Source organism: Azolla caroliniana, unplaced genomic scaffold (genome assembly GCF_043228905.1).
Source record: "Azolla caroliniana isolate FFs.n. ecotype wild unplaced genomic scaffold, voAzoCaro1.0.p SCAF_9, whole genome shotgun sequence".
NCBI classification, from domain to species: domain Eukaryota; kingdom Viridiplantae; phylum Streptophyta; class Polypodiopsida; order Salviniales; family Salviniaceae; genus Azolla; species Azolla caroliniana.
The window spans coordinates 3,923,129-3,942,846 of NW_028230444.1; the positions used below are offsets into that span (position 1 = coordinate 3,923,129).

Consider the following 19,718-nt stretch of genomic DNA (forward strand, 5'->3'; position numbering starts at 1 on the left):
ACCCAATTTTGGTTTCTTAACTTAAAGTGAAGTCTAAACCACCAAACTTTCAAATATTCATAAATGGGGGGGGGGGGGGGGGGGGGGGTAATATCTATTTCCAAAAGAAAGCTTACTAAAAATGTAGTTTCATTAATGTAATGATATCCACATGTATATAAGAACTATTGCTAGAACATCATAATCCACAAAGTGAATGAAAGACTATTAACGACTCAATTGACGAATATTAAAATATGTGACTAGAGTAATATATGTATAGGTATATACATGTACACATACATATGTGTGTGTGTGTGTGTGTGTGTGTATATATATATATATATATATATATAGAGAGAGAGAGAGAGAGAGAGAGAGAGAGAGAGAGAGAACGCAATGATGAACAACCTCAATTTGTACCATGATGAAGCTAGGTTATAGTAGCACTATACTCAACTTATTCACCTAGAGCCACTTGGTCCAATGGTTAAAACTATGTTTCTCTTTGGTATTCTCGAATGGAACTACGTATCTTGACATGATTACCGAAGCTTCGGAAAATGGTCAACAAAATTGTTATTCTATGCGCACATCAGAGTTGTCTCTTTTCAATTGATCATAACCCACGAGAAAGTCAAGAATGCACAACACACACACACACACACACACATGCAAAACAAAAAAACCACCTACATTGTGATGGGGAAGAGGCTCAGTCAGTCTGGGCTGACATTTTGTCCGCGTCACTCTGATCACTTATTAGAACAGAGTGATTGATACAAGTCGCAATATGAGCACCGTGGTAATGTTCATGAAGTGAGAGGTCTCGATATGTCTCTCTAGAGAAATTTGAGGTTTAGTTGTTCGGTGTGCTCTCGTGATGTCGAGTCATCCCGAGTTGTTCCATGTGTGAGTGAGAGAGAGTTAGAGAAAGTTAGAGAGAGAGAGAGAGAGAGAGAGAGAGAGAAGAGAAGAAAAAAGATATGAGACATTGGTTACATAAGAAGAATGCCATTCATTTAGGTGTAGTCTATAGATATGGTTACAACAATTCCCATTTATTTTATTGGCAATTAAAAGAGAAAAAAAGCAACAAAAATAAACAAAGAAAAGAAAAGAAAAGCAGATAAATAAAGAAATAAAGAAAAAAGCAAATAAATAAAGAAATAAAGAAAAAAGCAAATAAATAAAGAAATAAAGAAAAAAGCAAATAAATAAATAAAAGCAACCAATAAAATAAATAAAAGCAACCAATAAAATAAATAAAAGCGACAAAATAAATCAATTTAAAAATAAATAAATAAAAATTTAAAAAGGTATTGATAAAATATAAATTAAAACGCAATTATTATTTTGCAAGGTTTGTGTTTGTTTTGTAGGCAGGCTGTGTGTGTGTGTGTGTGTGTGTGTGAGATGTTGTTCTGAAAGCAGAGGAAATTGGAAGGTAAAGATCTGGAACCAAATCGCCCACATGCTTCAATCGACTGTAGCGATCAGAGAACCTATGAATTCGTTTCTCTCTTGCGAATGGGCGATGCCAGATTTGAAACTTTGATGCAGTTTCTGCCTCATCGGGGTTAGGGTTAGAGCTAAGTTTGGATTTCGAGTTATATTAGTAAGGATCGGATTTTTGTACTTGTTGAAATATGGCTGAATCTTCACAAGGATATCCTTCTTCTTCATTTGAATATATCTCATCAGACAATGTCAAAGGCCTCATCCTTGCCATCTCATCTAGCCTCTTTATCGGGGCTAGCTTCATTGTGAAGAAAAAGGGTCTCAAGAAAGCTGGTTCTTCCAACCTCAGAGCGGGTACACATTTTCTCCTTTTTTTCAATTTCTTAATTGATGTTCTTTCTGCTTTTCTTCTTCTTCTTCTTCTTCTTATTATTATTCTTGAATTGAAACGATATATATTTTAAATTTTTTTTTTGGCATTAATATTGAGAAATAGGTATTAAGCTTAGGATTCATTGAAAGTTCTTAACTTGTAAAAAGGATCACTTCGTTAATTACACATGGTGAGTAGCTGTTAAGCTTCCGGCTAGTTCTAACTTCCCGAAAAGGATCACTGTGTAAATTGCTCAGTGCAAGAGATTAATCATGTTTTGCCCACCCTCTTTGATCACAAAAGTGCGTGGAAGATTGCAAAGAGGAAGAGCATTGTAATTATAGCAATTGGTTCAACTTGTTTCAAAATTCTTGTGCTGAATTACAGTCCTAAAAAGTAAAATTTAACACGTGCATCCTGCTATTACAGTTGTCACAACAAATGGCAAGATGATAGATGTTCTATGCAATGTTGCCAGTGGCAATGACTTTATATTATAGAAGAAATTTCTTTCAAACAAATTAAATCACACTATGTGTGAAATTCTGATGTCCAAATCATCGATATAACATTTCCATGATGTAACTTCACTATACATCAGCATTTCCATGGCTTTTTGTACTTTTTGGACATTTTAGAGACAAATAGAATTTACGGACATTTGCTCAAAGTTTAAGAAGACGACTCATTCTGAAAGAATCTCATTTTGTAGATTGTGTATGAACTTAATCCAAAGGTTTTCCTACCTACAATACCACATCTCAGGATTCTGGTGTTATTCTAGATTGACAAACCTTCACTTTGCTCTTGGTACTCATATATATTCTTGAACTGTTTGTGGCTTTCCATCAAGACAAACTAGTCTAGTTTGATTTGATACATGTAGTAGATAGCATGATACCAAGGAGGGCTGAAGTACGAGGAGAACAAAGAAGCATATGGGATAGTAGATGGAGACTGACCACCATAGAGTGCAGGGCAAAGGGGATGATTCATAGATGTAAAAATAGAGGATATGTAATCAAGGTGCTGAAACATTGGAGAAGATGAAGCAGCTATAGTTTCTGTTGGAGGAGGAATACTGATAATACAGGAAAAGCAAGACAAAATGCATACAAATGTTGCACTGCTATGATGAACTTTGTCCAGCAACAGCATGACGATGTCTCATAAACACTATAACCTATAAACTCACCATGTCTACATTCTTGTAGACGGGGGTAGGTCATTCTTGAATTGTGCACTCTTTCTTCAGTGAAAATTGTTCTTAACAAGATTTTGTTGGCTTTAAACTGGCACTTCGACTTGGTTTTTGGGGCCAATACGGTGTAATAGGTTTTTCATCCTGTCCATTGGTTTGGATGGAAATTGTTCCACAATGTCATTTTTTGTTCATTCTATTCGAGACACAGATGGCTCTTGCTTTTTTGCAAATAGGATATCCCTCCATTTTGTTTGGGCCACTGTGACTTCTGGTTTATGCCCTCCTTTTTAGATGAAAATTGTTCCAATGTTCTTTGATGGACTTTTCATGATATCGTTCTGTGACACATGCTATCTGCTTTTTCGGGAGTAGCAGTTCCACAAGAAACATTTCCTCCCCTACCTTTGGTTAGATATATGCAATCTGTCAAGACCTTGCTGATCAGTTCCCATGATGGTCTAGATGCTCCTGATACTTTCAGGTTTTGAAATAAACTCCTAGAACACGTGATATGTTGATTAGCTCCACTATGGTAACAGTATAGTAGTTTTTTGATGCAAGACCTATGTAACTTTTGTGCCAGTGACAAAAAAATTCAGTGGTTGAGTAACTCAGTAATAGCTCTATTTATCATTTTAGTAATTGACATAATCCATACTTTTAATTGAATTAAAAGATGCATTATTTGTGCAACATACTCAAACTTTACCACCGCCTTCTTGATTCAAGGCTACTTTTTAGTCAATCCGGGAACTGCCTTGGCTCCCCAGTTGTTACTTTTATTAGTATTGTTTCATATTTTGGAGATTAATTAATTAATTAAGAAAAGACCTAGAGATTTTAGTGGCTTTTATAAGAGTAAAATATCTCTTGTTTCTTCCTTTTTCTATTGTTCTCTTGCTTTATATGGATGTACCACAGTATTGGTTGTCTGATTTATGCTCATCATACTTGTGTTATCATGGTCACTTTCTATGTTTGGTGAGTTTTCAATCAGTTATTACCATTTCAGTTAAAGCTTGGATTAGGAACTCTCTTTACTGTTGTGCGGAGGATAAGCAAAATTTGTCCTTTCTAAGATCTAATCTAACTTTATTTCCTGCACAGAGGGACATGAAAGAAGTATTGTTTTTTTGCCTGCCCATTGTACAGAGCTTTTATAATGTCCTAGGGAAATTCTTAGGAAAAAGTATGTGTTGAACTTTGAAGGTTGATCATTCTGTTCTTAATACTTTTTCTCATAAGCCCCATGTCTTGTGGACTTATTAAGGCAACTTGTATTTTTGGCAGGACTTGGAGGGTATTCTTATTTGTATGAACCACTTTGGTGGGTTGGCATGACAACAAGTACGTATTTGCATCCTTTCAGGTTTTATTTTGTGTATATGTCTTTTATTAACTTACATTATTCACTGGAGTAGTCTAATGTGACAGTGGTTGTTGGAGAAGTAGCAAACTTTGTTGCATATGCATTTGCGCCTGCAATCCTTGTTACTCCGCTTGGCGCATTAAGCATAATTGTGAGGTAAGATGTAGGTTTTGGTCATTTCGAAATTCTAATGTATAATTATTCTATTGGCTTAACTAATCCACGTGAGAGTCATTTTATGCAGTGCAGTGCTTGCACATATAATGTTGAAGGAGAGATTACATATTCTAGGAATCCTAGGTTGTATTCTTTGTGTGGTTGGGTCAACCACAATTGTCTTACATGCACCTCCAGAGCGTCAGATTGAATCTGTAAAGGAAGTGTGGACACTTGCTACTGAACCTGGTACGCATCTCTAATCATAGAACCTCTTTGTGAGTTATTTAAATGCCAACCTTTTTGTCTTTTGAACTATTGATTATATTCTTACACCTTCCGACAATATTCACAGCATTTCTGATATATTCGATTGCTGTGGTGGTATTGGCATTATTCTTGATTTTCCATTTTGTACCTCTCTATGGCAACACACACGTGATGGTATATATTGGTATTTGCTCCCTGATGGGTTCTCTCTCGGTACGATGCTATATCTTTTTACTCTAGTTCAAGTATTTTTTCAAGGATGCATGCTATTTACCAATGGACTCTGTTTGAGAAGTCTATTTGAAATGTATTTCTGAACAGCTTTCTTGTCATTGTTGATCATAGTTTAAAGTTCTTTCTTTTTGTCAAGATAGTAGGGATCATGATAGCCAATATGACCTAAATTGTGCTGGAAAAATTTCTGCAGAATCCTCCCCAAAATAATTCCTCTGGCCTAAAATATGTTAGCCTCACCAACCTCTAGAATTTGCACATTTTCCAGTATAGAAATGCGTTCTTGTTTCTCTATTTTCTATGAGACTCAATTACGTAAGGGCTCTTTTATGCATCCTTGCACTAGTATTTGTCACATTGAAGAGAGCATTAGTGGCAATCTCATCGAAAAATCTTTCCTATTTCGTTTGTGTTGTATAGGATTGTGGGCCATTTCAACAGTTTCTGGTCACGGTGGGAACTGACCGTTTAGTTCTGTCTGTCCCAAAAATTGACAACTGTCCTGTGTGAGTATTCTAAGACTGGCTAATACGCCTGGGAAAATCACTTCTAGAATTGTTTTAGGTAACTTCTAGAATTATTATGTCCAGATTCAAATTCTTTTAACTCATTATATTGAAGAGCCAGGTTTTTTCCCAGCCTTTCATCTCACCTTGTATATTTCCAAAGTGGCTTAAAATATCGATCTGAAAGAATAGTTGCCCTGCGAGTTCTAGAAATATTATTTTCCATTGCACGTTAGAATTTCAGAGCTTTTATTAACTTTTAATTGGTTATTTGTATATTTAGGTATTATATATTCCCCATTTCACAAGAATAGATCATTTGGACATTTGGTTAGCTGATTCAATTTGACTAGGTAGCTAATCAATCATTGACTGATTTGATTAACACGAGGACATGAATTAACTGAGTTGATTTGACTAACTTTTAGAGGAAATGTGCATCCATTCTTGTTAATTGGACCTATTATCTCCTTTGATTCTTCTCAATATTAACATGAGATCTTTTAGCAACCTTCATAAACTTGTGGTCAGAATGGAGGCATTTTCTGAAGTGATCTATGGTGATGGTTTGTGATAATTTAAGCATCTGCAATAAGTAGCTATTGTTGTTAGACTCCATTCTACGATCCGATGGTTGATGCAGTCCTTGCCCCTTTCTTTTTCTGTCTAATACAGCATAAGAGACATAATACCACTTGAAATGTTTCTGATCCAATGGCTGGAGCAGTCTTTGCCCCTTTATTTTTCTATTTAATACAGCATGAGAGAGAATTTCATTTTTAATTTTTCGGGTTAAAGATGCCATGGCGTCGTGAAGCAATTGCTTCACGATATAAAAACAAACTCAAATATTATATCAAGCGACATTTGTGAGCCTTGAATCCATAACCTGGCTGTTTGACACATTGAGCACGAAATGTACAACAGAGGAATTTCTTTTTCTGTTTCTATGAGCTTGTAAAATCTTGAGTTAATTGCCTTTATGGTAATTGGAGGACTGTAACCAACAATTTGCTTTTTTTGTGCCAATAATAGGTGATGAGTGTCAAGGCTCTGGGAATTGCTCTTAAGCTTACGGTTGAGGGAACAAATCAGCTTGTTTATTCGCAAACATGGGTCTTTGCTGTAGTAGTGATATCATGCATCCTGATGCAAATGAATTACTTGAACAAGGTAAAGGTTTTCAAGGAAATGCATAAATGCTTTATTTTTAAAAGCAGATTGGGGCAAAAGTTACTTATCCTAGTTTGTTTGTTTACAGGCTCTGGACACCTTCAATACAGCTGTAGTCTCGCCAATTTATTATGTGATGTTCACATCATTGACTATACTGGCGAGTGTGATTATGTTCAAGGTGTGTATTCTGAAATAACTCTTTGAGTTCTTCCATTAATTCCCAAAACACGATTAGTCGACCTCTGAAAGAGAACTAAGGCGATGAATTGACCATATAGTTGAGAAAGAGGCATTTAAAGAAATAAAGGAAAAATACAAAGGGTATCTCAATTTTTTTCTCTACATATTAATACTTGTTTTTGCTGCTGTTTCTCTTGACTATTGAATGCACTAATTATGGAATGAGATTTTGATGCAGGATTGGGACAGACAAAATCCATCACAAATAATAACAGAGCTTTGTGGATTTATAACAATATTGTCGGGCACCTTTTTGTTGCATACAACAAAGGATATGGGCGATAACATGACATCAGGATTAAGTCAGTGTCAGCGCTATTCTTTTTCTTGTTCAATTGTTTTGTCTCAAACAACGCAAAAATACCCCTAAACATTTTCACACGTGATGTGGATGCCCTTTGTTTTCCCCTAAAACTACCAGATTACCCCTTAGTATTTACATTTGTTATGAGAATACCCCTAGTTTCTATTTAACGAGAAATACTAATCTAATCAAGTTAACCCTAGTTTAGAAGTGGTATCATGGGGCCTAATTACTCTCAGAATCAGATTATTATGAGGGTTGGTTAGAGCCCATAATATCACACATAATCTTCCCATAATCTGTTTATAAGTGGATATTATGTGCTCTAGTTAACCCTCATAATAATCTCAATACCACTTATAATAACATTATCGAGTTAATTTCAATGTTTGGGTTTCTTGCAATTGTGAAAAAGTTAATAGGTATCTATCCTGTTCTTTAATTCTGGGTTCTTCTTGCACATGTTTTTTGGCTTGTGTTTATTTCGTACACAAGGGAAAATTAGCAATATATGCCATTATAAATTTGATGTGAAGTTTTACCTACAATATAGTTTTTTACTCTTTTCTCTCAGATGGCTATGCGGGTTTATCCTCACCTCACTCCACTCGTTTGAATTCAATCAAACGACCAGAAAGCGACCCAGAAGAAGGAATTGCTCTTCGACGAGTTGAATCACTTCGTGCATCTTAGCCTTGAGCTCTTGTTACACTATCCTTCTACTAAAATCTTATATGGAAGCCACGTTAGTTCCTCAACGACCAGAGGCATCTAATTGTCTTGCATTTGAGGCTATAATGCACTTCCATACTGGGCATTGCCACAATTGAGGTTTCATTGCATGTATGTATGTATTTATGTTGGTTCTGTATCTCCACACCCATGATGCAGCATCGGGTTGCAGCTTACTTCATCATACATGTAACATTTTGTTTTTTGCAGCCTATTGTAATTTATTCCAGCCTATTGAGAAAAGATGCAAAAAGACAGCAGAACTTGCTCAATATAAAGGGGGCATTGGCAAGACATGGCATCATATCATATGAGCCAATGTTATTACCTCGTAAGGGGTCTTTGTTTTGGCATGGCAACATAGCTGTAACGATTACTTGCAACATTTTCTCTTCGAAATTTCATTGGCTTTCTTCTATTGGGCTTGTGCATTATTTTATGCTTTATCGATCTTGATTGTCATAGTTGTTTCTTTATTTCTCTCGTGCTTGTCTATCTATAATCAGCATTGCTAATTTTTTGTTCATAGCCAATTGATATATCTTTCCATGGATATCTGTAGTCTAAAGTCACACTCAACATGGCTTCTCGTGTTGTGAAGAAGATAATTTTCTTAACAAGTTTTCAAACTACGAATGGTTTTATTGTCAATTTTGATACATAAAATGTTTAAGCTATGAAAATTGAACCCCCACTTCGATCTTTGATAGCGGCTCTAAGGAGCTAAAGCTGACTTGTCCTCGTCCTTGATGGTGTTTGCTTTGTTGGCCGTTGTACACTCACTTGCTTGATTATTATTGATCAACTTCAACATTGCCCACACTTCTTGGCACTAACATTGCTAGATAGTCTCTTGTTATAATAAACCCAACAATAAACATGTTGGTGATGGGTATATGATGCAGCTTGAGTCATGGAATCTTGTGTTATAAATGCATAAGTTGGTAAGGAATACATGTGTTGTGCAACTAGGGAGGTGACAACGCCTAATGTTGTTATGGTTAATCCTAATTGGAAATGAAGAAAATTATTGATTGTATTGTGAAAACCCTTGTGCCCATGACCCAACTTGCCTCCTTGAAGGGTATGGGCTTCCAGAATCTCTTTCATGCTATGTCCAATATGAAAATTAGTTTTGTGCATGTGACCAACAATGATAAATATAATTTGCGATTGCTAGATGGTGATGAGCTGTATCAGTCAAGCACAAACTTTTGGTGTTTATGGGTGAGAGCCTCCTAGGAGAGTTGAAATAGCCGTTCATGCTCCTTGGAGGCACACTATTGAACAAGTGATTACTGGAGTCGGGGATCCTACACATAGAAGACACACTCCACACTAGCTTGAAAAGAACAGCCCCCAAGCCATGAGGAATGCGGACACTTACAATCAAGAAGTTGTGTGAGCTAATGTGCCCCCCCCCCCCCCCTCTTAGATTCTGGAATAGCTTACACATTGGATCAAATGGCGTAGCCTTGCCCAACCTGGAGAGCTCTCTCTCTCTCTCTCTCTCCGAAAAGTCCGGAAATGACCCCGCTTGTTTTGTGTCTATACTCTTTTGGTTGGTTTGTGTGGTTTAAAACATGGTGGCATAAAAAAAGTCATGAAATTGAGAGAACCCAAGTTCGATCCTCACCCATGACATTTACAAACACACACACTCACACACACACACACACACACGGAATATTTTGAGTCTCTCTCACTTAATGTGTGTGCGTGTGACCCCCCCCCCCCCCCCCCCCCCCCCACACACACACACAAACAGAATATTTTGAGTCTCTCTCTCTCTTTCTCTCTCTCTCTCTCTCTCTCTCTCTCTCTCTCTCTCTCTCTCTCTCTCTCTCTCTTCTGCCGAGAAATTTCTGAAAGAGAAAGCGCGTCTTCCTCCTCTTCTTTCTTTCTTTCTTTCTTTCTTTCTTTCTTCTTCTTCTTTTATATACATATTCTTCCTCTCCTCCTTTCTGCTCTCTCTCTCTCTCTGCTCTGTCTGTCTCTAAGCTTTCATCGCCATAGCCATACATACATACATACATACATATATATAGCTTCAATCAATCTCTCTTTCTGTCTGTCTGTGTACGCTTTCATCGCCATAACCATACATATATATAGCTTCAATCAATCAATCTCTCCGTCTGTCTGTGTAAGCTTTCATCGCCATAACCATACATATATATAGCTTCAATCAATCAATCTCTCTGTCTGTCTGTCTGTCTGTCTGTCTGTCTGTCTGTCTGTCTGTCTGTGTCTCCCGTGCCCTCCCCCCCCCCTGTCTCTGTCTCTGTCTCTGTGATCTGTTGACGCTTTTACTCCCCGTCCATCCACTCCTCCACCTCTGCATAAATCCCATCGCTTAAGTAATCCCCTCCTCCTCAGCTCCTCGATTCTCCCTCATACTACTACTGCTACTGCTACTGCTACCGCCATCGCTAAGCATAATAATAACCTCCACATGTCGGATGATAATGACTCCGCCCTCCCCTCTCGTCTTCCCTCCACTGATTATGACCTCGCCATGGATGATAATACCTTCCCCTCCTCCCTTCATTACCCTCTCAGCTTGAATGGCGTCCCCTCGCAGAACGCCCCCAGTCACGATTTGGAAGAAGATATCCTGCCGAATTCTTCTATGAGTACATCCACATCGCTTAACCCCTTCAATCGGTTAGTTTCTTTCATTTCTAGGCTAATTAATTCAGAGGATCACCAGACTGGCATACCTACCAATGATGTGAATTCCCGGGAAATCACTAGTTCTTCTGGGAATCATGACTTGCCCTTATTTTTGGGACGGAACAATTCATTTCTGCAATTAGATGAAGAATCTGAAGAGGAGGAGGAGGAGGAGGAAGATCCTATACATGATCAGATCAGTATTGATGATCTGATCGCTTTTGATAACAGAATCCATGCCATTCTTGAGGATTTCCTTGAAACCTATTTTAGCCTTGGATTATATGAGAACTCTGCAGAAGAATCTAATGAGTTTGCCACAATTGCGGAAGGAAATTCAATGAACTTTGATAGCAATAATCCTGTTACTTTAGATGATCAAATAGTTGATGGTGAAGGAGAACAGTATAGCTATGGCGATGTAGTTCGCCATCTTGCCATTCTTGGCTCAGCTCTTGAATTGATTATATTACAACAAACCAATTCTAATCCAGGAGATAATGAAAGTTTCATGTATAATGGATCTCCACCTGCTTCCAAAGCTTCCATTGCTGCTTTGCAGACTTATAAATTCAGCACTAAAGGAAAAGGATCAATGTATAACTCAGGCTTAGTCTGTAATAATGATGAAAACACAGACCAGGAAGATGATGAAGTTGTATGTTGTGCAATATGTAAAGATGAATTTGACTATGGGAATGAAGTAAAAGAGATGCCTTGCAAGCATTTCTTCCATTCGAATTGCATACTTCCATGGCTAAAACTACACAGTTCTTGTCCCTTATGTCGTAAAGAGATTCCATCTGTCACAGATTTTGAAACAGTCGATCTGTCTTCTTCTTCGCAAGAAGAAGACTCGAGTGAACCTCTGCAGAATACTGAAAGGGAAGATCGAGGTATGGATATGGATACTCATGAACCTCATGGTCAGGGTATGCAAGCTATCTTTGAATTGCTATCTGGCGATGGCTTTAGAGTGCAAGTTTCTTTTCTATTTCTGAATAATGGTTTAAACCATATAATCAATAATGATTCAGAAGATTCCATGCAAATTCTTGAAGAGAGTAGTAGTGGTAGCGGTCATAATTCTGCTACAGATTTAGCAGAAGTTTCACATGGCCAAGAAGTAGTGATGGATCAGCCCTTAATAGTAGTGGGATCAACCCAAGAGGAAATTATGAGATCCGAAAGGAGTAAATATGGCAACAACATGTCGTCTGTGCAGAAAAATGAATCTGATGAGAAGGCAGGAGAAGAAATGAATCTGATCAATCTCAGCAATGGGCATTTTGAGAGCAGCAAAGGAGTTAATGCTAATGGAAATACATTACCTCAGGAATCTTCATTAGAATGCTCTTCTAGTGATGGGGTACTCGCTGACAATAATGGAAGGATTGCTAATTATAGCAGTGGAAGAATTACCAATCATAGCAATGGGATGATGATTCATAACAATAACGGAAGACCTAACCATGGCTTATCCAGATCCCATAGCAGGAATTTCTTGTCTTGGATTTGTCCACATCTCAGCTTTTCTCAGTATGGATCGAGTAGTTCTGATAATGGTGGCCAAGATCTGAATGATTAAAGGCAAGCTTGAGATTGATTGGTGGATTGATTGATTTGGCTATTATGATTCAAAGCTTATGATTCCAATGCTCTTATCCAATCTAAGAACATGATTCATGGTGGTTATTTGATCCCACACAGAGTTTTTGAAATCTGTTTACATAATCATGATTGCTCAGTTGGAGGAGGGCCTTCCTTCATCACCCATTCCATTCCATTCATTCTCTGCTCCTGATCCACATATACATAGCTTTTGAAAGAAGCAAAAGCAAAAAAAGACAGCTAGTTTTTCCTGATCAAATGTCTCTTATGCGTAATACCCATATCCATTGCTCATGTAAAATCCTTTTAGTAAACACCTCTCCCGAATGTAATTTACGACGGACATACATAAGTATATAAGCATTCAAATAATGTAATCCAGATCTTTGTGAGTAATCAGTCGATTTTTTTCCTAGAATTTGTTCGGACTCTCTCTGTCTTTCTCTGTGTATGAATCTTTCTGTTCTACCTGAGTGCCTGCCTGTTGTGGTTTGTACTAGTCCATGGATTCCACCAAAAGAGAACTCTGTTTTCCCATAACCCTATTATATAGTAGACCTCTACATTACACGCCTGTTATGTCCATTGAAGCTGCAAATCCAAATGGATTGTCTGAACTAACAATGTCTCTGTCTCTAGAATCAGGAAATCAATGTGCCTGCATTGTGACATTTGCCGCAACGGATCCACCAATTCCCTAGTTATACCAATCAAGGAACACTTTTGACATTGCGGATTAACATTAACATTAAGATTAACATTAAGCAGCATTACCATCAACATTAATCAGCTTAGCATTCTCCAGACACACATGCTGTTACTCCGTTCAGCATCAATGTCTTCTTGATAGTACAGCCTCTCTCATATGTCGGCCATAGACAGTTGCGATCAGCTTGACTTCTTCATGCCACTTGACCAAAAGACTTGACCTTCCAATTCCATCCATGACTCTCCTCCCTAAGCCCATATGCCCTGACCCTACTTCTTTTTTCTTTCTTTCTTTTTCCTTGTAAGATTTTCTTCAATAGTATTAAAAACATCGAAAAAGTACAAGTAAAAGTTATCTGCCCGTAGGCTTACAACGTAGAATAAAAGACAATGTATGTACACCTAAACCTGTACATACAAAAACAACTTATACATGCATGTTGAACCTTAATACGGTACATTAACATGTTGTTTTTATATCTAGAAAGGGCCCATATGCCCTGACCCTTTCTCATAAATGAAAACTCCAAAAAAGGTTTCATCCTCAACTCTTTATAAAATTGAGAAGGAAAATGGAAATAGAAGATATGGTCAAGCCAATTTGTTTTCTTGGCTCTAACCTTGAGGAGAAAAAGCGTGTAATGATATACTTTTGTGAAAGTGTTCCTGATTGTATGTACATCATCAATGGACCATCTTATGGAAATGCTTTTCACATTTGCACTTTGTGCACCTAATTAGTGATGTGATCTTTAATCATAAAATGTTTGATAATATCTGAGATCATTATGTTTTAAGATAAAAACACCAAGAAACATTTTCGGAAATGTGGGTTTGTGATATACAATCTTTGATAGATCCCCGATTCAATAGTTTATATGCAATAATACCCTACACATGCAATCACCCCAATAATATTAAAGTCTTCGCTTTTAAAAGCTCACAATCACCATGCTTGGAAGAGATATGTATGCAAGAAGAAAATGTGGATATCTAGACACGATAAGAACAAGGATGACTAGACTACGATCGTAGGACAAGCACAATCATTGATGAAGGCTAGGGAAATCGGGGGCACCGATTCTTAAGAAGAAGAAGAAGACGACGATATTTCGTTTATGCTATTGCATACTACGTATACATAGTATGGATACACCCAAAGAAGACAAGTAAGAGAACACATGATGATTATACAAGCTGGTAGGGGTAGTTGGTCGACGAAATTAATGAGCGGTATGGTTGTAAAAGTGAAAGCGATGGTAGTCTATTCAGTCCGGAAAAGAAAGAAAGGGGAAGGGGGGGGGAGGGACAACATGTCTGTCCCACACTTATCTTATCATCACAACAGGTTTATAGAAGGGAAAAGTACCAGGATACCCCTGGAAGTTCGTCTATTTACCAGAATGCCCCTGGAAGTTCCAAATTTACCAAACTACCCCTATGTCCCAAAAATTACACTTTATAAAGTAATTAAACACTCAAAATAATTGGTAAATAGGGCTATAGTTCGGGTCCATTTCTTCGATCTTTAGTAAATAGGGCTTGTAGATTTAAGTGTATAATTATTTTATAAAGTGTAATTTTTTGGACATAGGGGTAGTTTGATAAATTTGGAACTTCCAGGGGCATTCTGGTAAATAGACGAACTTCCAGGGTATCCTGGTACTTTTCCCTTTATAGAAACATAGTAGGCATTACGTATACGTATAAGGTTGCGTATACGTATACGTATGTACATACATACATATGTGTATGCATAATGGTAAGCTGGGAAATATATATGTATATACATACATATATATGTACTAGAATCTCTCTCTCTCTCTCTCTCTCTCTCTTGTGTGTGTGTGTGTGTGTATACAAATAAATGCATTAGAGCTCTTCATGAGTTTAGCTGCCCTGTTTTCAAATCTCATCTCAATACATATATGTATGATATACATATACATACATCTCTCTCGTCTCAATAATCATATACATATGTGAGACACAGACAGAAAACAGAGAGACAGAGACAGAGAGCATCGCCCACTTCTCTCCCTGCTTTTGTTCCCTCTCAGAATACTTGCATTGATCTCAGGTATGTCGATTCTTCTAAAACCACAGAGAGAGAGAGAGAGAGAGATCTATATAGGTAGATTGTTGACTTCCACTTAACGACCAAATATGATACATGGGATGATGGGTCTGAGGCCATGGTGAGGATTGAGCTTCTCGGATTCTCTCAATTTTATGACTTTTGATGCTATAGTGGCCAGAGGAAGAGAGAACATGCAACATCAGATCTGAGATTTTTTTGACTGTTGTTTTCATCTGCGTGTTTAGTGTGTAGGTATGCACAGTATTTCTTGATTTATTCCATCATAATCATGACCAGTTTGTGTAGGTTCGAGGGTACCAAACATAGTATGGTCTCTCCTGAATTTGTGAAGAGTAACAATGGTTATATCAGTCCTTCAGCAGAAGAAAGGCTAGAAGAAATCCGGAAACTTTTCCACAAATCGGAGGGTGACCCGCTGCGAATAGTTGGGATTGGGGCGGGTGCATGGGGTAGTGTATTCATCGCTCTCTTGCATGATGCATTTGGCTCCCTAAGAGAGAGTTTCCATGTCCGAATCTGGAGAAGGCCAGGTAAAACCCTTGACCGAGCCTCTGCTGAGAATCTGTTCGAGGTTATCAATAGCCGCGAAGACGTGTTGCGTCGCTTAATACGGAAATGTGCTTACCTGAAGTACGTCGAAGCTCGCCTCGGTGATAGAACCCTTTACGCCGACGAAATTCTCAGAGATGGGTTTTGTATAAATATGCTCGATACCCCTCTCTGCCCTCTCAAGGTTGTCACGAACCTGCAAGAGGCAGTTTGGGATGCAGACATTGTTATCAATGGGTTGCCATCCACAGAGACGCGCCCAGTTTTCGAGGAAATCGGTCGCTACTGGAAAGAGAGGCGTTCGGTGCCAGTCATCATATCCCTCGCCAAAGGTGTGGAGACATCGTTGATCCCGGTTCCGCACATCACTACCCCCACACAAATGATTCACGAGGCCAGTAAGTCACTTCTTTTTTTGTCCGATTCTCCGTTCTCATTTCTGCTCTCCCAAAAATGTATCACCTGCACACATTCTGCTTTTTTTTCCTTGCAATGTATAATTTTTTTTAGTAATGCATCATGTTTACTACTCATTTTGCTTTTCTAAAAAGATGTTTCAGTTGCACACATTCTGTTTTCCTAAAAGTTAGTCTCATTTGTATGCAATCTGCTTTTTTAAACCATGTCATCTCATAGGCAGTCTGGTTTTGTATAATAATCTTTTATTTGGGCACATTTTTCTTTTCTAGGAATGCATCAGTTGTACACATTCTGCTTTTCTTTATGTGAAAATATATCATTTGTATACATTCTGCTTCTTCTATGTAAAAGTGTATTTCCTAGAGATGTATAATTTTGTACTGATGATTGCTAGAGGTGTGCTACAGCTAACGTCCCACTGGAGAACATCCTCTACCTAGGGGGGCCAAACATTGCTTCAGAAATCTATAATCGGGAATATGCTAATGCACGCATTTGTGGGTCAGATAAGTGGAGAAAGCCCCTTGCTAAGTTTCTTCGCCAATCTCATTTCATTGTCTGGGATAACAGTGATCTCGTTACTCATGAAGTTATGGGTGGGCTGAAAAATGTCTATGCTATTGGTGCAGGTAAGATCGTAATAACAAAAATAACACAAAATAAATAGAAGATACATATTTTCGTTGCATCGCAAAGCTTCATTAGGAGATCTAATGCTGGTGGCTTGAATCAGAAAATGTTGTGATATTAAGCTATTTTACTCTATGTGTATTTTTTTTAAAATTCGAGAATTTTTGTTTTGTGTTTCTACAGGGATGGTTGCAGCCTTGACCAATGAAAGCGCGACAAGTAAAGCAGTGTATTTTGCTCATTGCACCTCAGAGATGATATTCATCACGAATTTGTTATCTGAAGAGCCTGAGAAATTAGCGGGGCCTCTGCTGGCTGATACATATGTCACGTTATTGAAGGGGCGTAATTCATGGTATGGTCAGATGTTGGCTAAGGGCGAACTAAGACCAGATATGGGAGTGAATATACAAGGAAAGGGAATGATACAGGTGAAGAACATATAACCACAAGTTTTACTTGTATGCTTTATCATGTAGGAGGTGGTGTGTTCGTGTTATCCTTAGGAATTAAGGAGAAATAAGATTCTAATATTTGGTATGGATATCCGACTTGTCAGATCGTATGTAAATATCCGATAAATAGAAGTTAATGGTTATGGTTATAATGCATCCCTATGTTGTTTCTCCAGGGTGTTTCTGCCGTTGAAGCTTTTTTCGAGCTGTTAAGTCAACCCAGCTTAAGTGTAATGCACCCTGATGAAGAGAAGCTTGTGCTTCCTGTGGAGCTGTGCCCTATTTTGCAAGCACTTCACAAATTCCTTATTCAACAGTATTGTCCCTCTTGACGCTCTCTCATCTTATTTTAAATAAATCAAACTTTTTTTTACAAGGTTTAAAGCCAAACAATCATGCATGGCCTGTATGCTAATTGCAATCATGCTGTTTTGGTTTTGGTGGTTTGGAATATATTTTGATATTCCGCTATATTTGAAGCCTATGTAGTTTAGAATTTAATGATCTAGATAGTTGCATATACTGAAGATTATCGTTCAGTTCAGTTCAAACGTGGAGGCATTGTTAGATATCCATGTAATTTTTTAAGATGGTTAATATAAGGATCAAATCTCTCTCCTCAATATAGGTATTTTCTTACGACAGAATTTCTCAATCGAGTTTTCCCATTTCTTCTCCATATTTTTTTCCTGCAGATAGTTTTTCTTCTACATGCTTTTCTTACCGATTGTCACATGTATCTCCGTATCTTGACACCTTTAGTGCTCCCATCTTATCATTCCCAAGGTCAAGGTTTAGTGTAATCAAAAGCAGTCTTCTTGAGACTCTCATGTATCAGTATGTACCATTTCATTCCTTATGAATTCTTGATGAATAACCTGTTCTATATATGATGTTTTTAGTTAAAAATGTCACTAATAATTGAATTCATGTGAATTGTGTGGCAGGGAGTTGGGACCGGAAGTTATCTTGCAAGCATTGAGAGATGAAACTTTGTATGATCCTCGTGAAAGAATCGAAGTAACACGGAATGTCTCCATATATAAACCATCATTATTGGGAACCTCAAAACTTGGATCCAAAACTGAAGATGTTTCCGACCCTAATTAATGAGCTAAAAGAACTAGATTCCTTTCTAGGTGTAGATATCATATTTAAAATTTTAATCTCATTTCAAGAAGCAAGTGTCAAATAGCAATTACTAAATAATCTGTAATGGATTTTGAAACATGAGGCTATTCAAATTTATTCCTTCCCATATTGGCATAATATCGGATTAAAAGAATTGAAGCTAATTGTAAATGTTTGTGTACCTTGTTATGTGAGAGATACTATTGATTTATGTGCTAAAGAGGGTAAGCAATGGATAGTGCTTGTGTCCATAGGGGGTATGGTTTATTAAAGAGCTCTGCAGCAAGAATCGTCAAACCAATTTCCGTCAAGGTTTGTGGGTATGTGGGGACTGGCAAACAGGGAGCTTATTTCTTATACCTTGCACCCTGATATCTAAACAAATCAAGCGCCTTAATACTACAAAGGATAAACCCTTCATAAATATCCCTAGTGTTTCTATGATATGTGAATTTTCTTCTAGCTTACTGAACTAAATAGCATGATAAATTAAAATGAGCCATAGGAAAACAATAGACAGGTGTTAAAATGCAGATTTCCGTGTGATATTTAGGGAAAATGATCAACATTAGAATATTAGAATCGTTTTCTTATCAACATTAGAATGTTGAGCATAAAAGGCTTGTATCAAATATCCTATATTGATACATTTAATTAGATTTGAGAAAATGGGGTTTTTCTCAAATTTTATCTGCCTGCATTGTAATTTTCCATTAGTCTGGTTTGAGAGTTTCGAATGGGACTATGATTAGCATAAATAAGCCGATTGTAAACCGCTTTGACATGGTGTACTCTTTAAATTTTCATTTTACTCTTTAAAAGATGGTAAGAGAAGTGTTTTCCTTCCTTGTTGCTTCAAGAAATAAATGAAGATCTCAACAAAGGAAAAAATAAAACAAAAACTATAATGCTACAGTTATTAGTCCTTGTAATGTACCCAATTTGCATCCAAATCTAACAAATCTGTTTTATTGTGACAAAGTGAATGATCCGATCTTTCTACATTCAATTAAATCCATTGAGAGCATCTTATTAATTTCCATAACCTTTCATAGGGTATATACACTATAATAAAATCAATTGTCAACAAAAAGTGTACTCAATCTGCTCTAGTTATATTTTCATACAGTTGACTTCGATTGAAGGCACATTGTTGACCGGTCTTAGATGATGTTCATGGATTCAAAATAACACTTCGATTCAAAAGATTTAGAAAATGCAATTTAAGTTCAACATTTTCTTATGCATTTACTATTGGATGTGTCTATACATGTTCAACGTGTCCCCATACCTCTTAGGAGAAACAAATTGTGTTCTATACAAAGTCTACAATGAAACTTTATAAAAACATATTATTAGTTTCTAAATGAAACCCAACAAAAAAAACACATAAGAAAAAAAGTCACAAATGACACGCCATAAAGATATATGAC

The 19,718-nt window shown here is 37.2% G+C and overlaps 3 protein-coding genes across 3 annotated transcripts; all 3 read left to right on the top strand.

The window, feature by feature from the left end:
• Window positions 1-1,349: 1,349 nt before the first annotated feature.
• On the top strand, window positions 1,350-8,422 carry LOC147859929 (putative magnesium transporter NIPA4). Its single transcript, XM_087324381.1, has 9 exons — window positions 1,350-1,794; window positions 4,308-4,364; window positions 4,452-4,542; window positions 4,631-4,791; window positions 4,898-5,025; window positions 6,588-6,725; window positions 6,814-6,906; window positions 7,147-7,270; window positions 7,847-8,422. The coding sequence occupies exons 1-9, from the start codon at window positions 1,629-1,631 to the stop codon at window positions 7,963-7,965; spliced, it is 1,077 nt and encodes a 358-aa protein (XP_087180507.1). The 5' UTR covers window positions 1,350-1,628; the 3' UTR covers window positions 7,966-8,422.
• Window positions 8,423-10,269: 1,847 nt separating this feature from the next.
• On the top strand, window positions 10,270-12,701 carry LOC147859930 (uncharacterized). The gene has a single exon (XM_087324379.1). The coding sequence runs from the start codon at window positions 10,460-10,462 to the stop codon at window positions 12,266-12,268; it is 1,809 nt and encodes a 602-aa protein (XP_087180505.1). The 5' UTR covers window positions 10,270-10,459; the 3' UTR covers window positions 12,269-12,701.
• A 2,283-nt stretch (window positions 12,702-14,984) lies between these two features.
• LOC147859931 (putative glycerol-3-phosphate dehydrogenase [NAD(+)] 1, cytosolic) lies at window positions 14,985-18,442 on the top strand. The gene is made up of 6 exons (XM_087324380.1): window positions 14,985-15,079; window positions 15,393-16,047; window positions 16,477-16,698; window positions 16,883-17,130; window positions 17,331-17,470; window positions 18,102-18,442. The coding sequence occupies exons 2-6, from the start codon at window positions 15,408-15,410 to the stop codon at window positions 18,262-18,264; spliced, it is 1,413 nt and encodes a 470-aa protein (XP_087180506.1). The 5' UTR covers window positions 14,985-15,079; window positions 15,393-15,407; the 3' UTR covers window positions 18,265-18,442.
• Window positions 18,443-19,718: the final 1,276 nt, after the last annotated feature.

Bases quoted from the DNA above. Each gene is read 5' to 3' on its own strand.
- LOC147859929 (XM_087324381.1), top strand. From the start codon at position 1,629: ATGGCTGAATCTTCACAAGGATATCCTTCTTCTTCATTTGAATATATC. The intron at 4,543-4,630 runs GTAAGATGTAGG...CATTTTATGCAG, and splicing joins GCATTAAGCATAATTGTGAG to TGCAGTGCTTGCACATATAA. The intron at 4,792-4,897 runs GTACGCATCTCT...CAATATTCACAG, and splicing joins GACACTTGCTACTGAACCTG to CATTTCTGATATATTCGATT.
- LOC147859930 (XM_087324379.1), top strand. From the start codon at position 10,460: ATGTCGGATGATAATGACTCCGCCCTCCCCTCTCGTCTTCCCTCCACT.
- LOC147859931 (XM_087324380.1), top strand. From the start codon at position 15,408: ATGGTCTCTCCTGAATTTGTGAAGAGTAACAATGGTTATATCAGTCCT. The intron at 16,699-16,882 runs GTAAGATCGTAA...GTGTTTCTACAG, and splicing joins TGTCTATGCTATTGGTGCAG to GGATGGTTGCAGCCTTGACC. The intron at 17,471-18,101 runs GTATTGTCCCTC...ATTGTGTGGCAG, and splicing joins CACAAATTCCTTATTCAACA to GGAGTTGGGACCGGAAGTTA.